The sequence below is a fragment of the Nematolebias whitei genome, chromosome 14, assembly GCF_014905685.2.
Source record: "Nematolebias whitei isolate Nwh7 chromosome 14, NemWhi1, whole genome shotgun sequence".
Taxonomy (NCBI): Eukaryota; Metazoa; Chordata; class Actinopteri; order Cyprinodontiformes; family Rivulidae; genus Nematolebias; species Nematolebias whitei.
Genome location: NC_056511.1, coordinates 23,879,713 through 23,898,005, shown reverse-complemented (window position 1 = coordinate 23,898,005; position 18,293 = coordinate 23,879,713). Strand labels below are relative to the sequence as shown.

The 18,293-nt window shown below is 40.5% G+C and overlaps 1 protein-coding gene across 1 annotated transcript; it reads left to right on the top strand.

The window, feature by feature from the left end:
* Positions 1-5,167: 5,167 nt before the first annotated feature.
* gabrr3a (gamma-aminobutyric acid type A receptor subunit rho3a) lies at positions 5,168-17,402 on the top strand. Its single transcript, XM_037687426.1, has 9 exons — positions 5,168-5,401; positions 5,947-6,059; positions 9,138-9,205; positions 9,746-9,969; positions 15,359-15,441; positions 15,867-16,004; positions 16,101-16,253; positions 16,826-17,019; positions 17,100-17,402. The coding sequence occupies exons 1-9, from the start codon at positions 5,259-5,261 to the stop codon at positions 17,400-17,402; spliced, it is 1,419 nt and encodes a 472-aa protein (XP_037543354.1). The 5' UTR covers positions 5,168-5,258.
* Positions 17,403-18,293: the final 891 nt, after the last annotated feature.

Here is an 18,293-nt window from a genome sequence, read left to right as displayed (position 1 = left end):
GGATGGATGGATGGATGGATGGATGGATGGATGGATGGATGGATGGAAGGATGGGTAAATGAGTGGATGGATAGATGGATGATGGATGATGATGAATTGATGGATGGGTGGATGGATGAATGGATGGATGAATGGATGGATGAATGGATGGATGAATGGATGGATGGATGAATGTATGTATGGATAGATGAATGGATGGATGTGTAGTGAACTAGACCTCCTACATCAATCTGTCTCTGAAGACCTTCAGGGGACAGGAACTGTTATTTCATTGATTTGAATCCAGAAATATAAATTATCTCATTAAGATACTATTTAATTGTATCCTGAATTAATCAATTGAAAGAACACTCTTCTTTTTTATATTATCATTACTATTTTACAATATCTTGATAATCAAAAGTGTGTTTAGTTCATACCATTTCTAATGTTGAAGTAAACCACTCATTTAAATCAACTGTGAAACAGTATTAATGATTTTTAAACCTCATTAGACTTAGATCATACAAGTTAAATGTCTATTTACAAAGTAAGTGTGCCTTTTACTCTTCTGTATGCATGAGGAGTGGATTTGATGTCGGTCAAAAGTCAGAGAACAAGTTATGAGAACGAAGTGCCTTGTTTTTAAACTCTCAAACAGTAAATAAGAACTGGCTGGCACCTGCTGTCTCTCACTTCTTCAAAATATTTTCCTGTCTGTACTAACCATTCTTAAAAACATTTCTGCTGTCTGCGACTCCTAATAACCCTCTGACATCACTAAAACTCCACCCCTGCTGGTTGGGTTAACCAATCAGGAAGTACCACGTAACAGGAGGTGGATACCCTTTAAAAGTCAACGCTTCTTGGAACTATTCAGTCTTCCTAGAACTTTCAGTCTAAGATGAGACTCGGTCTTACTGGAAGACTCAGTCTGATGGCGAGTCTTACTGGAACTTTCAGTTCTTACTGAAAGTCTGTTTGGAGTTCTTAATGGAGGATGGGGTCTGACAGCCTCTACTCTAATAGCTGATGGAATTGGACCATGTGCCAAGGGTATGTCCATTTCAGGTGAGTCACAGCACGCCTCGATGTGAACTCACCCGGGCGTAACGCCCTACAACTTCTAATGAAGATTCCTTCTAAGGAAGTTCTTATTCTGTTGAACGGAGTACTTCGTCAAGACTTCTGACAATTCCCAGCCACTCTGACCGGAGACGCTGAAAAGTAACGTGAACTGGACCTCTGTACCGGAGCTGATTTATCTTCTGCAAAGGTAAAGAGTCGTCACGCACTGAGTGTACCGAGGGCTGAGCTGGGGTCGAATGAAGGGTGCCATTTCTGGTCAACATATTTCAACCAACCCCCCACAACTTTCCTCCTAAACTTCTTTACTCCTTCTCTGTAAACCTTTTCGCCAGTAAGTCAAGCTAATTGCCTTCAGAGATGAATTATTCTCCATCAGTAATCCTCTGTTGTCTTGTTATTTGAACTTGCTAAGTTTATTAATCAGAAACAGATCAGCAAATCAATGTGTACATGTTTGATGTAAAATTTTGATTCTGTTAAATAAATGACCGCATTTATTCTGATGGGTCAAAGATAAATTACGTCTCATGTCACTAATTCCACACTCCACTCTGAAGTTATCTTGGTCGCATGACATAAATTTAACTCGAAAAAGAAATAATCTGTTGTTAATTAAACAATTAATATTCTTTGTGCTTGAACTAGCCTTAAGAATAATTAATTAAGTAGGATGTCCACAGCACAGCTGTCCTGACATACTACATATTTGGTGGCCCGTACGGGGATGAATGGATGGATGGATGGATGAATGGATGGATGGATGAATGTATGTAGCTGGTGCAAAGAGAATAACCTTCACATCAATGTGAAGAAGACAAAGGAGATGATTGTGGACTTCAGAAGGAACAAAAACATCTACACCCCCCTGAACATAAGAGGATCTGCGGTGGAAGTGGTCTCCAGCTACAAGTACTTGGGTGTACACATGAATGACAACCTCAGCTGGAGCAACAACACGACCAGCCTGATCAAGAAAGTTCATCAGAGACTCTACTTCCTCAGACGGCTGAGGCGAGCTGGTCTGGGAAGCTCAGTCCTCACCTCCTTCTACAGGTGTGCAGTGGAGAGCATCCTGTGCTCCAGCATCAACGTGTGGCATGGAGGCAGCACAGCTGCAGAAAGAAAAGCTTTGCAGAGAGTGGTGAAGGCTGCACAGAAGACTGTCAGAGTCAGCCTCCCCACCATCACAGACACCTACACCTCTAAATGCAGGAAGAGGGCTACCTGCATCACGAAGGACCTCACTCACCCAGCACACACACTTTTTGCCCCACTCCCCTCAGGAAGGAGGTTGAGGAGCATTAAGTGTAGAACCACTAGACTGAGGAACAGCTTCTACCCTGAGGCTGTTAGACTCATGAATCTCTAACCAGAATAATCACTGTGAAAAACCACATCATGTTGCTGCTGATCTGTTTAAATGTTGATGTGTTCATGCGTGCACATCCGCTCACACAGACTCATGTTCATGTTTGTGCTGATGTCCAATGTTTTTATGTTATGAGTGCTTAGTGTATATTTAGTTTATGTTTTTCTTAGTTCATATCTTAGATGTTATTACTGTTTTTTTTTATACATTTTATTGTTGGATGTAAATGGGACCCTGTGTACATAATTTCGCTCCACCACATGTACCACATGAAATGCGAATGACAGTAAAGAATCTCTGACTCTCTGACTCTGATGTATGGATAGATGAATGGATGGATAGATCAATGGATGGATGGATGAATGTATGTATGGATAGATAAATGGGTGGATGAATGAATGGACGGATAGGTCAATGGATGGATGAATGGATGGATGGATGAACAGATAAATGGATGGATGGATGAATGTATGGATAGATCAATGGATGGCTAGATCAATGGATGGATGGATGAATGTATGGATAGATCAATGGATGGATAGATCAATGGATGGATGAATGGATGGACTTTTAATAATTTGTATCCACCTGTGACTAAAGCAGCACTACTTGCTGTGATTGACATCGTGTCATCATAACGAACAGGGGAATAAAATCAGAAATATAAAGATGACTTCAGGCCCGTGTGGGGTTTGCCTGGTTAAATGAAGCTTAATAATAATAATGTAATTCATCAACAGCAGCTCTACTTTCAGGACATGACGTCAGAGACCTGTAGGGGGCGCAGATATGTTGTCAGCTCCGCGTGTCGTTGGTCTCAGCAGCTGTGGGATCACATGCACGAGTGAAACGAAGTCCACGTGTGGGATTCTTCAAGATGGCGTTGCTCATGTTTGCCCTCGTTCAACTTTAATCCCAGATTAAAGGGTCGTGCTTCCTGTATTGAGTTATATCATGCACATCTGCAGATGTGCTCCAGGTCTTCATTCTTTGATGAAGCAAACTTTTTACACCTGATCACAGCTCCAGTGTGACCTGCAGATGAACTGCCATGTAGACGAACAATAAATTTACTGTTTGTGCCACTTCTTGTTAATTTGATTATTTTATTACCAGTTTCAGTTTTTACTCTGAAAATGTCTCCAAAAAAGGGGTTCTGTTTAGGGTTTAGAACTTTGGGAAAAGATGGAGTAACATTAAAGGGATAGTTCAGAGTTTTTAATATGGGGTATTGTTACAAACAAATATCTTACCTGTTGTAGATAACCTTTTTAACCACCTTAGTTTTGAGAAAAAGTTCAATTCTGGTCAGAATGCATGACTGCCAAACTTACTGTTGCGTTAAAGTTCTCCAGTCTCAAAAATTTAGTAATTAATGCAGATACTTTTTTTAAATTTGCACAGCTGGGCAGATGTATGAAAATTTCTGCAGAAACAAACATTGCTGCAGGAAGTGCACCAGGCTGCACCACAGTGCTAACGCATCAGCAAATAACCTCATTTTATTTAACTAATGCGAACTGACCGCTTTATAAAGATTTATTAAAAAACTTGCAAGAACCACTTTGATTTATTTTAACTTGAGATGTTTTGTGATGGGAGCAATTGAGGTTGAGCTTGGCCCCACGTGGCCTAGCATTAGCATGTCCTGTCAGAATTTAACTATTTTTCTGCTTTCATAAATAATTGATTATATTGCCATTTTGAGAACATGTTCTCAAACACATGTTCTCTGTGCTGCATACTTGACAGTAAAATAACCCTCAAGATGACCAAACTGTACCTCTAAGCTCTAAAGATGAAAATATTTTAACTCTGCGATATCCAGATGCTATAGTTCATTTCTTTTACATTTTTCTTCTGTTTCCATCAGCAAGAAGAAAACTAAAATCATGATTATACCAGGAAGGTGTTGGTTGTCCATGCTGCTTCCTTATTGTCACATTTTATTTTAAGAGTCAGCTGAAATGTCTCCAAAACGAATCAAATCTTCTGGTTTTCACATAAAACTAAACACACTAACAAAGATGAATGCCAGACAGAGATTTGGCCTTTCTAAAGCGTTTGTTTAAAATATTACCCAGTTCTCTAATCCTAGCAGAAGCGAGAACAGTTGTGGAATTATATGACCTGGCTTGAATGCAAAACAGCCTGAGGCCATAAGTTCAGTGTTTACAGACATATGCTCACATCTGGCTCATTCTAATGGAATAATCATTCGGCCTCTCTCGCCACCGCCAAATGCAACTTTGGGGGCTGAGCATGTGGGGGAGCCTGCATTGTGTAAAAAATAGGCTACGGGGCTTTTTATTTTGGTCTGGTCAGAATGATGATGAAACTGGTGGTTGCATTATGTGCCATCCCCACTCTGGGCTGCCTCCAGTTTGTAGGTTACTGAAAGATTTCACCACCCGCAGGAAAGAAGATTAGAGAGGAATTAATGGTATTCCTTTGTCATTATAAAAACAAATTGATATTTGGATTTAAATCAGAGGGTGGGGACAGTTGGAGCAACATGCTGCGTCAGGACGCATAAGCAGGGGGACGGCACGGTTACGAGCAACCTTTCAGTCAGGGAGGGATACACACACAGTGGAGCTGAGCGCTGGATACCACCACTGATGCTCACCATGTTACAGGAGACGACAGCACAGGAAAATACAGACATACCTCGAGGTTTTCATGGCAGAACAGAATGCTGGGACGTGGACATGTCTGTCCGTAGAGGACTGGAACAGATGTGGAACTCTGTGGACCCAACACTGACAAAGTGAGAGGGACGTTTGGGTTCCTCTTTGGATTTCCAGCCCGCTGCTCAACCATGAGACTGGCCCTCCTGGCCTTGAGACTGATGGTTTTGGCCAGGTTGTGGCCCGTCACCCATCTCAACAGCAGCACTTTTCCCAGTAAGAAGAAACACAAGGAGTTTTACGTCGGGGAGAACACCAAAGTAAAGAATGGAGGGTAAGCCGAAGAAGGATTTTTTAGTTTTCTGTACTTGAGGGGCTGCTTAAGTTGCTAAAATAAACATTTATTTTGTGACTTTATTCACAGAAGTATTTCTCTTTTTACTACTTTGCAAAAATTGACACAGATCTGCTTGCATAATTGATCACAATGATTCCATAAATGCCACAATAGATTGAGGTCAGCAGCAATCAAGTCATGTGACACTAAAGCTGACGTGTGTTTTACTTAAAATTTTGTCCTGGTTTTTGCTGAACAGAGAAATATGTATTCACAATATTAAACTCAGATTTGGATTGCTTCTAGAAAGAAAATAATCAGCTCAGGACACAGATGAAAGAGTGTCCCTGCAGCATCTTTGACCCAGAAAACAAGCACCAGTACTCTGACCAAAAAAAAAAAAAAAAAAGTGATTGATTTGAACCAAGGCTTTTAGTTTTAATCAGTTCTAAAACACCAGCACTGTTTCAAGTTAATGCCTGAAGAGAGAGGTTTAAAGAAAGCTGGTAATTAGTCGTCCTTATTGTTTTTTTATTTTCCAGGCGTGTGGATCTTAAGACGAAAAAGCAAGACAGCACCAAGTCTCTGCTAATTAAATCTGAGCAGCTACTTCGGATTGATGATCATGACTTTGCAATGCGCCCAGGCTTTGGAGGTAAAACGTTTTAATTCAATTTACACATTTTTGACAATGCAAAACCACCACAATATTTTTGCATTATTTTAAGAATATTGCATGTATGTGCTATCCAAACAACTCAGTCAAGTCAATGTAGGCCAGTGTGTTTGTCTCTTAAAAATACATCTAACAAAAAAGCCTCATGACCCAATTTGTCTGCTGTATGAGACAATGACTGCAGTAGATAAAATAATCTGACCTGTGTTCCTAATGCACTTTTATGCAACGTGCAGTAGTTTAGACGTGCTTTTGTAGATTAAATGAATATTGTCCAACAAAAATATTTAGAATATTATTTTTTGTCACCTGAACCGTGCCATAAAGCAAGTTTAAATATTATTTTTCTCTAGGAGTAGCAGCTAAAATGACAGCATGGAATGCAAAAAGCCTACTGGGCGAAGGATTCATTTTGTAATTAGCATATTTTTGTACTTGATTAATTGATTTAACTTGAGTTTATTTGGTCTTAGTGTGTTGTAAAAAACTAAGTTTTGTAAAAGAAAATAGGTAAAATTGGGCCATAATCCATCCATCCATTTTCTTTACCCGCTTATTCCATTTTGGGTCACGGGGGTCGCCGGTGCCCATGTCCAGCAATCACTGTGCGGGGGGCGGGGGACACCCTGGACGGGTCGCAGTCCATCACAGGGCCACATAGAGACAAACGAGACAAACAAACATTCACTTTCTCATTCACACCTAGGGACAATTTAGAGTTACCAATCAGCCTAACATGCATGTTTTTGGTCTGTGGGAGGAAACCGGAGAACCTGGAGAAAACCCACGCATGCACGGAGAGAACATGCAAACTCCACCCAGAGAGGCCCCTGGACCGGGGTTTGAACCAAGGACCTGCTCGCTGAGAGGCAGCAGCTCTACCAGTTGCGCCACCGTGCTGCCCAAATTGGGCCATAATGTTTTTTTTTTATTTTTTATAATTGTGTCTTACTCCAAAGATTCTCTTTGTGTAGAAATGATCTGTCACAGCCTCTCTAATCACATAAGGTGTTCTCCAGAGTTCAGTCCTAGAGTCCTTTTTGTTTATAATGTACCTTCCCTGATATTCTGTTTTCAGACATCACAGTATTTAATTTCCCTGATATGCTGACGACACACTGATGTATCTTTCTGCTGAAACTAATTTCTATACTTTTCTTGTTTATATTTGACTGTTTAACAGCGATTAAAAATTCCTTAAACTCAACCACAATAAAACAGACTTTCCACTTGTAGGCACCAAGTTCATGCTCTCTAATTATCCTCAGTCACCATTGAACACTTTGCAACACATCCTCCCTCTTGTATTGAAATACTTTTTCTTCTTCTTTGGGCTTCTCCCTTCTTTAGGGGTCGCCACAGTGAACTAAGTCGTATGAAGACTTGGCATTTATTTTATGCCGAATTGTATTGAAAGACTAAATGTCATTTTTGATCCTTTTTTTAAACAGAGAAACAGTTTTACTTATAATGCTTAATTTAATCAACCTTTCCACACTGGCCTTCAGATGTGCTTTCTGTCTCTGAAAATCTCTTCCACCACACTTCTATACCTTAATCTTTTTTTACTCCTAAAACTTCCCTGAAACTTTTCTGTTTTGACTGGTCCATCCTATTTAACTCTGATATATTTTGTCAAATTTGTGGACATGTTGGTTTTGCTTCTTTTATCTAGATCCCAATGTACGTTTTCTACATCACATTAAAAATGTCTGCTGCAGTGCTGACCAAAATGTTTTACAGTTTAATCACACAAAATCTCAATAAAAGAAGAGAAAAGAGCAAGAAATCAGTGTATTTTGGTTACTGCTCGAATCAAAAGCCAAAAAATAAAAGTGAGACTTAAGCAAACATTTAAAAGACTCAGCAGTCTCAGTGATCCATATATTAAGAACCTGATCATGTATTGTAGTTTGGGATCTTGGAACAGATTTCTAAAAGGAAATGGCTTAGTGCTTTGATTGGTGTTTAGGTGTCGTGGAGATCCCATTCAAATGAATTGGTTTAAACATTAAATGCAAGTAATAAAATCCTAAAATTAATCTGGAAACAGACTGGAAACCAGTGGATAGAAGTTCATTCAACCTTTATTAATACAGGTTAGACTCAGTTATCCTATGGGACTCATTTACAAGAGACACTTGTAGTCAAAATAGGTTATGTGTTCACACTTTTTAGCACCGGTTAGAAGATGAGCAGCTGTATTCTGGATGGGCTGAAAGCGATGCAATGGATAATCATCTAAAACCAACATACAGGGTGTTACAGTAGTCCAAATGATGGGTAATAAAATCTTGAATTACTTAGTTAGGCCCTTAATGGGGAGATATAGTTTCAAGGATAAGCACTAATGGGGAAAAAAGCATCAAAATTCATTGATCTACATTGTTTTTACTTGTTTTAACTTATTTGGCTGTTTTAATTATACGTGTTTTAAAAAGCACACATAAATAAAATGCATTATTATTGTTATTATATTGTGCACCCTATTACTTTAAATATAATCCATTCCATTTCACCGAGACTGCAGCTGTTGGCTGATGGTTTGGAGTACTTAACATCATTAGATAATGGCGCTGTATGAACTGGATGTTTATGGATCCTACGCTGAACCCATTCTGCCTCTGGATGATGACATAAGAGCAGCTCAATGTACGCAACACTTCATATTTTTGAGTTTCACGCTGGAACAAGCAGACTTATTTTTTAAAAATTAAACAGAACAGAGGGAATGAGTGTTTTATTTCTGTATACGCTGCTGACAGTATTGTGGAAGTTTTTAAGTACAGATTGCTGTGACCTGATTGTTGCCTTCAAACATCCTGCTTCATGCTTCAGAAGCTGAATACTGATGGGGATCAGACCTCCATCAACAGTTCTTTTTTTTTTTTTACTGAAGGAAGAATTTAAAAAAGGCTTTATTTGTCATAGCTTACACATTAGTTCAGATGTAGGATTTGCACATGCATAACTCTATCAGCTGCGCACACAGATTATTGTAGCAGATGTGATCCAACAACTACTTAAAGCTTATCTGTCACTTTTGACCTTTTGCAGGTTCAGCTCTTCCAGTTGGCATAGACGTTCAGGTGGAGAGCATTGACAGCATATCAGAAGTAAACATGGTATGCCCATCACTGGTTCTTCAAGTAAATAAGCTGCTGGGCTCGAACACTTGAGTTGCCTTTTTATTGAAAGGCGGACGTATTATAGTGTAGACTCCGACTGTACGTACACAACTTTCTCTTGTCCTGCCCATAACTGCTGATTCGATCAAGATAATTTACCTATACTTCATGCACATCTGCATTATCACCAGATGGAGTGTCACATACACTTTTCATCACCCCAGCTCAAAGGTTAAGATCACAAATCAAGGTCAAAGTTACAATAAGGTCTTTGCTTGTCACACCAATAACCTGATCCGCTCAAAATAATTTATTGAAACCTTATACACATTTGTACCACTACTAGAAAGCATGTCCTGTAATATTTTCATCATCCCAGCTCTAAGGTCAAGGTCACAATTTAAGGTCAAAAGTTATACAAAGTATTTGCATGTCCAGGCTAGTGCTATAGAATGTTGCATTGTAGAATAATAGTCAGCTGGTGTATAATGTGCCGAATATGGTACTTTTGTTAATATTTTCTTATTCCTTGTTCAGGACTTCACCATGACTCTCTACCTGAGGCATTACTGGCAGGACGACCGTCTGGCTTTCCCCTCCAGCAGCAACAAAAGTCGAACTTTCGATGCACGCCTCGTCAAGAAAATCTGGGTCCCGGACGTGTTTTTTGTTCATTCCAAACGCTCTTTCATCCACGATACAACCATGGAGAACATCATGCTGAGGGTTTATCCTGATGGAAACATCCTCTACAGTGTCAGGTAAAACAAAATAAGTTTTTAAAACAAGTCAGTCTTGTAACCCACAGTATCTTCAATTCAATTCAGTTTATTTATATAGCACCAAGTCACAACAGAAGTCATCTCAGGACACTGAACAGAAGCATTCATATGCATGAGACTTAAGTTAATAACATTATTTATCGGAGGAGCAGACTGCTTTGAGTTTAACTTCATAGCAGAACTCTCATCTTGAGCAAGCATGAAGGCAACAGTGGAAATCTGCTCACACAGACTCATGTTCGTGCTGCTGTTGTTTGGTGCATTGTTTTGTACTATTAGTGCTTAGTGTATTCGTAGTTTAATGTATTTCTTAGTTCATATTTTAAATCTTATTACTGTTTTTCTTTACAATTTGTATTTTTGTTGGATGTAACTGGGACCCTGTGTACATAGTTTCGTTCCACCTCATGTACCACATGTGGCGTGAATGATAATAAAAACACCTTGACCGTGACATGATCTTGAAAGAAAAAAAACTCACTCATGAGGAAGAAACCTTTAGCAGATCCAGGTTCAGGAAAAGTGACCATCTGCTTCCACTGGTTGGGTTTGAGAGGAGCAGGAAGGAGGAACAGATACACAATGGCAGGTCAAGAATCACATGTTAAAATACAAATAGTATAAAATGAAAGGTATTCAATTTTAACAATTCATTTTACGAAATGTGGTCAATTTGTCTTCTAGTAGTCTAAGCATATGGCAGCATAGCAGCGAATAATGAACGACTGTGGCTGAGTGGTTAGAGCAGTCGTCCTTCAATGCAGGAGTTGGCAGTTCAAATCCACCAGCAGTCACATGCTGAAGTGTCCCTGGGCAAGACACTGAATCCCTCATTGCTTCTGATGTGTGTCCCATTGGTGTATGAATGTGATCTAAAGCTCTGACTAGTCTCTTTAGAATGATTTGTTCAATTAGCTTTGTAGAGCTCTAGTAGAGTGATGTATGAATGGGTAAATGAGGCACAGATTTTAGTGTAAAGTGCTTTGAGTATCTTAATAAGATAGAAAGGCGCTATATGGTACTGTCCATTTACCATAACAAGCCAACTCTAACTATAGGATTTATCAAAAAGAAAAGTCTTAAGACCAGTCTTAAAATTGGACAATGTGTCAGTCTCATGGACAGAAACTGGAAGTTGGTTCCACAAGAGAGGAGCCTGATAACTGAAAGATCTTCCTTCCATTCTGCTTTTGGAAACTTTAGGAACTGCGAGTAAGCCTGCAGTCTGAGAGAAGTTAGGAAAATATTGAACAATAACATCTCAAATATGAGATGGAGCTAGGTTGTTGAGAGCTTTGTAGGTTACAAGTAAGATTTTGAATTCAATTCTGGACTTGACAGGGAGCCGATGGAGAGAAGCTAAAACTGGAGGGATATGATCTCACCTACTAACTCCCATTAAACTCTGTTCTTTATTGTCTTGAACATAATATTCCCATTATTCTGCCGTTGATTGTTTTCTCCATCACTTATCACTATATTTAATGTGAGCTTATAAACATCATGTTGGCATGAATGATTGGAGCCAGACGAGTGACATCAAAACCTGAGCTCGACACCATGCTGGCTCCCACCCACAAACAAACACAGACATACAGTAGATGCAGCTCTGTGATTATGTCTGCCGCTGCAGCTCAGAGGCTTTTCAGCTTTGATCCCTGGTTCTGAAAACCAAAAAGGCCAAAGAGAGAGAAGCAGTCTACGCTAGAATGAGCTTAGCATTGAGCTAATGTTTTAGAGCTTCTAATGTAAACAACAGATATTATGTTAATGTTTAACGAACATCTGCAGGCCAAAGCTTCCCATGCTCCAATAAATGTTTAAAAGCACATACAGTCCATAAAACCATACATTTCAGTCTAAACTCTTCTGGCTGTTGGTGAGTCACCTCAAGAAATGTATCTCAAGCAAATGTCCATGAAATGTATGTTGTTTTTTTTATTGATTAAAACTGATTGATTATTGCAGGCATATACATGTAACTGCTGAAGTTGTGTGTTTATTGCTATTTACATGTCAAATAGAGAACACAGAATAAAGACAAACTTTTTTTTTTTTGCTTTTATGAACGCAAACATGGTAAATTAATGAGCCAACTTCAAATGCTTTTTTAATCTTTTAGTAATCATTTTATTTAACTAAAATAAATCAGGATTCAATTGCCATTCAAATTTTAAGAATGTCATGTTGGGTTTAACTAATAAATTAACCCACATGCAAGAACACCACACAGGAGAGAGATGAACTATAATAAATGTTTATTTATGCGATAAATAAGCGGAATCAGATGAAGGTCTGGTCCATGAGCGGGGCTGTTGAATCCTCAGCACATTGTTCGGTGATCAATCCTGGGACTGGGGGGGGGGGGGGGGGGTTTCCGGGGTCTTTTAGTTCCAGTTAGGTCCTTGAGAGTGGTTAGAGGTTTGAAGAGCTCCTTTTGAATGTCGGAGGGAGCTCGAAGGAGAAGACGGCATTGGAGGACGGACTGGTAGGCAGAGGCTTGAAGGCATCAGAGGAGCAGACAGACTGCCAGTCGGTCTTTGGTGCTGGAGATCGATGTCGGCTGTGTCAGGTGAGTGTGGGAGCTCGGGCATCCATGGGGAAGCAACCCACGGCGTCACGAGGAAACAAAGAGAACGAGAACCAGGTCAGGATCCATCACTGGTAACACTATGGTGTCGAGGTACTGGCAGTCCTCCTCTCTTAACCTGCCAGTAACGAGTTGATTGTCCACCGGTGTGCCGATGACGTCAGGTAAGACGCTCCTCTGCCAGCCAACTTCAGGATTCCATCTAGTGGGAAAAGGAATTCCTAACAACCCCAGGACCTAACAAAGAATGTATTTAAAAATGTTGTGCATTGAGATGTGGGTATCATAAAAATAAATACAGGTTGTCTCAGTGCGTTGATGACTGTGTCAGGATTCTGGAGCAAATGCTGCATTGGCTTTTTGGATCATTTATTTTTATGCACATTTTGACGGGCATGGTTCCTCAAATAACATGTTTGATGCTGTAGCAATGGTTTATGTTGTAGATTTTACCAGTTGGTTCAGTCTAAAAACACAAGTCGGGTGAGAGAGAGAAAGCCACTTTTTAAGAAAACATAATCAATCTAAAATTTAAAAAAATGTCTAGATTGTTTGGAGACTCTAGTCAAGGTTTAATCTATTTTCTTCAACAGCATCTTTCTATTTGTCACTCTCCCATAAAGCATAGACTGGTGATGAATTCTGGCAACAGTTGATGTATGCTCAGTCTATCCCATCTCACTTACTGAAGCTCCTTCAGAGTGATCTCGGGTGGTGGTCTCTCACACTTTTCTCCTTCATGGTCACTCAGTTTGTGAGGATGGCCTGCTCTTGGTAGATTTACACATGTCCCATATTCCTTCTGTTTATTGATGATAGATTTAACTTAACTCCTGGGGATGTTTAGGGCCTTGAAACTCCTTTTGTGTCCATGCTGTCTAGTACTTTTTGTTATTTTTTCTAACGTTGAATTAGGACAACCACTTTAAAAGGGCTAAATATTTATACAGTCACTTGTTCGACATTACATCTGGTTGACATGGACCTGGGTGGCACGGTGGCTCAGTTGGTAGAGCTGTTGCCTCTCAGCGAGAAGGTCACTGAATCAAATCTCGGCTGGGGACATTTCTGAGTGGAGTTTGCATGTTCTCTCCGTGCATGTGTGGGTTTTCTCCAAGTACTCCAGTTTCCACCCACAGACCAAAAACATGCATGTTAGGCTGACTGGTAACTCTAAAATGTCCCTATGTGTGAGTGAGACAGTGAATGGTTGTTTGTCTTGTTTGTCTCTGTGATGGGCTGGAGACGTGTCCAGGTGTCCCCCGCCACAGTGACTGGTGGATATGGGCACCAGTGACCCCCGTGACCTAGCAAAGAAAAAAAGAAAAAGCAGTTAAAGATATTGGATGGATGACCTCGACCTGGTTGAAGGCCTCCAGGCCTTTAAAAGACTTCAGACCCTCTGAGATGTGGGGGCCTGAAGTGAAGACTAACACTACCAGTGTTTGGGTGGTCCCAGGGATAGGATCTAGATCTGCCCTCCAGCCAACCATTATGTTTGCATTGATCTTTGTTTCTGAATAACTCTGTTGTGATATTGGTCCCTTTCTAATTTCTGAGCTGTTTCTTTACGTGTTGTCAGTTTTGAATGCTTTTCAATTTTTTTGTTTGTTTTATTCATGTATTTCATCAATATCAAATTAAAAACATTCATAGTTTCCATAAGTAACTGAATCCTAATTTGAGTATTTCTGGGATTTCATGGTGGATCGCTATTTTGGTACATCTGGGACTTTTTGAATTTGAGGAACCTGATGAAAACAAAGCATGTTAGTCACAGGGAAGATCAGAAAGTCATCAAATCCATCTTCATCTTCTACCCCTTATCCATGGTAGGATGGTAGGCAGAGGCAACGGGTACAGGATGAAAACCAGACCCCCCCCCCCCCACACACACACACACACACACACACACTCTCCCCAGCGACTCTCTCTACTCCTAATGGGGGGTGGGGGGGGTGGGGGGGGGCAGAGGACAGCGAAGATACACAATCCCTCCAGTAAGTTCTGGGTCTGCCGTGGGGCCTCCTACCAGCGGGATGTGCCTTGAAATCTCCCAAAGGGAGGCGTTCAGGAGGCATCCTGATCAGATGAACCTCCTCAACTGACTCCAATGCAGAGGAGAAGAAGCTCTACTCTGAGCTCCCCAGATGAATTTTTAAGACTGTGCCTGGCCACCCTAAGAAGAAAGATAATTTTGGCTGCTTGATACCTGGATCAGGTTCTTTCATTCATGATCCAGACCTCATGACCACAGGTGAGGGTTGGAACTTAGACAGACTTTTAAAGTGAGAGCTTTACATTTGACTCTACTGTTTCTTCACGGCGATCGACCGAAGCAACACCCTCGTTACTGACAACATCTCCCATTCCATCCTATCATTGCTCACAAACAAGACGCCCAGATACTTAAACTCTTCCACCTGAGAAACCTCACCTGGAAACAGGAAACCAGGGCACCTCCCTCCCTTGAGCCAGGTCTGGAGGATGAGAGCTCACCGGTGAGTGGCCCGTAGTCGATCCTTTTACTCCTGGAGCTCAGCTGGGCCAACCCTGAAAAAAGACAGGATGCAACTTCCACATGAGTTCACCCTCTGCAAGGAGAACTGTTAAGGTCGGGTGAGAAGCAATATAGGCGGTAGGCGACGGCGGGTCCCTGGCCATGCCAATACTGGAGGTACAAACTAAACCAGCTCAGATAAAACATACAGAACTTCTTGATTTTGTGATTCTGGTTTAATTCAATGGATGCTAATTTAACTGCATGATGTGTTTTAGGATCACTGTGACTGCACTTTGCTCAATGGACTTCAGCAGTTTCCCTCTGGACACACAGAACTGCTCTCTGGAGCTGGAGAGCTGTGAGTATCAAGCCACAGTTGGGACATAAATGCTCACAATTGCCTGATTAAATATTCAATGTTGTTTCAGAAAAAGGAACGCTCCTAATTCCAGGATTGGATGTGCATGAGTTGTTGCACTTGTAAACACGTTACACAACATTTGATACTACACAGACTTGGAGCTCAAAATTGTTGCATAGAAACAGCGTTGTAATCTTAGAGCATAAATAAACACACACTAGTGCAACGTGCATTCACACACTTCATTACCAAAAAATAACTATCTTTTTATCCATTTTGGTCTATTTAATGATAATTTTTTGATAGTAAAGATGACTTTTTATAAAAAAATAGGAGTTTTTTGTGACTGGCTCTTTTACTCTACATATCCTGCTTTAATTAATACGCAGACATATTACAGATCTCCCTCTTCTCTTTTTAAGATGCCTACAATGAGAACGATCTCATGCTTTACTGGAAGAATGGAAACGATTCGTTACGGACAGATGAGATAGTGCTCTCCCAGTTTTTTATTGAAGACTTCCAGCCTTCCTTTGGACTTGCCTTCTACAGCAGCACTGGTATGTGAGACCCATCATCACAGCTGCATAATGGGATTCAACCGAAGGACTCCTGACAGAGTTTTTTAACATATGACCTCCTCCCTGCTGTTTCAGGTTGGTACAATCGACTGTACATAAACTTCATCTTAAGGAGGCACATCTTCTTCTTCATGCTTCAGACGTACTTTCCTACCATGCTGATGGTGATGCTGTCATGGGTATCTTTCTGGATAGACAGGAGGGCCGTACCTGCCCGTGTCTCTCTGGGTACTGACACATAACTCAGTATGTTCAAGAACAAATGATGTGAGGAATGTAGTTCAGAGAAAAAAAAAGTTTTGCATTTGCTGAATATAATATTTGAATGGGGTATTAAAACACATCAAGTGGTGCGCTGATGTCCCCCAACTCTGAGAGGTTTGAATAGTGAATGTTTGTAGTTTTTGAGAAGAGTGATTTTCTGTTTTGGAATAGAACAGAAAATGTAAGTACGGTAAACCTTAATGTTTTTGGTGAAAGATATTCCAGTGGGTAAGAGTTACTCTGTGTAGAACAGCAGTATTTTTTTTTCTTGTCTGAGGTGACGCAGAGTGAATAATTTTAGCAAGTGTAGAGAGCAATTTTATTCATCACCAGATGCAATGGAGGAGCCATGGGGTGGCCATTGGTAGCCTTGACCAACATTGATATATCTAGCTAGCTAGCTAGCTAGCTAGCTAGATATATCCAGGGCTAACTGGTGCTCGAGAGATGTGGAGTTGACTTATTCTGATCCATGAGCACGTTTCACATCTGTCTTCTTTAATGCTCGTGTTCTGTTCTGGTGTTTGTGAATCCAGGCATCACCACAGTTCTGACCATGTCCACCATCATCACCGGTGTGTCAGCCTCCATGCCGCAGGTGTCTTACGTCAAAGCCGTAGACATCTACCTGTGGGTCAGCTTCCTGTTTGTCTTTTTGTCGGTTATCGAGTATGCTGCGGTCAACTATTTCACCACAGTGGAAGAGATGAAGAAGCTGAAGAACGCAAAGGTATTTTTCATTCTCTTAATGCCTTCTTGAACCGTTTGTACTGTATTCAATCTTCACATCGCTCACTGCTCCTTTTTCAGATCCCCAGCACCTTCAACACCAACCAGGCGATGGCTTTTGACGGGTGTTTCCACGATAATGACATTGACCTGGCTCCTTTCCCGGAGGTCGACATCACCCCAAACACTGACAGAAGCACCGAGTCACAAAACTCCACGGCCTCTGCACCCCCAGATGGAACCAGGCTCCGCCGCAGAAACACGTTAAAATACAACATGAGCTTCATCATGAGCAACAGCTACATGATCGACTCGTACTCCAGAGTCCTGTTTCCCTTGGCATATCTGCTCTTTAACATCATTTACTGGAGTCTGTACGCATAGGACATTAACTGTGCAGCAGAGCAAAATGTTCACCATTAACCAGGTGGGCGTCAGATCAAAATCTACAATAAACTGTCACAGTTCTTCTCTGCCACAGGATGTGACATTTTGTTTGCACAATGTCTGTTGATGAGCAATATTTGACTTATATTTAAGAGCTGCGATCAGCTGCTGCAGCCATCAGCTGTGTTTCATGAATGTGTCTTTTCATGCAACTTTTATAGAAAAAAATGCTCAAATTATTTTTTAATTATTTATTTTATTTAGTTTTTAAGGTGGCACAAAAACAAAATTCTTGGGAGTATACTCTTTCTTCTTTAAACAAATCTTGGCTGTTATGAATGTGTCAAATAGCATATATTCTTCCACATTCTTCCATTAAAATAACTTACTGTTAAAAGTTGACACACTCAAGCAAAAGATTCTCGATAGTTTTAAAAACAGGAGTCGTGTTTGTCACTGAACGTTGTGAATTTCAATAAAAAACAAGGAGCACGCCACTGCCCCCCGTCACTGAGAGATCTGAATAGTGAATGGTTGTAGTTTTGGAGGTGAGTGTTCGATTGGAATGGAACTGAACAGGGAATGCAAGTAAACCTTAATGATTTTGGTGAAAGATGGGATTTTTTTTTCATTAATTCAACCTTTATTTATACAGGTTAGTCCCATTGAGTCTTGGGGACTCATTTACAAGAGAAACTTGAAATATAGATGAGTGGAAGGAGCAATTTCATCTATCACAAGAAGCAAAGGAGGAGGAGCCAGGGGGTGGTCAATGGTGGTTTTGGCCCATAGTTTAATTTTCAGTCACCCTAGTTATTTATGGAAGCCATATTTTTAAAGCAAAGTTTCCTCAAATGATATGGGTTGGTTGATAGGTTTATATACAGT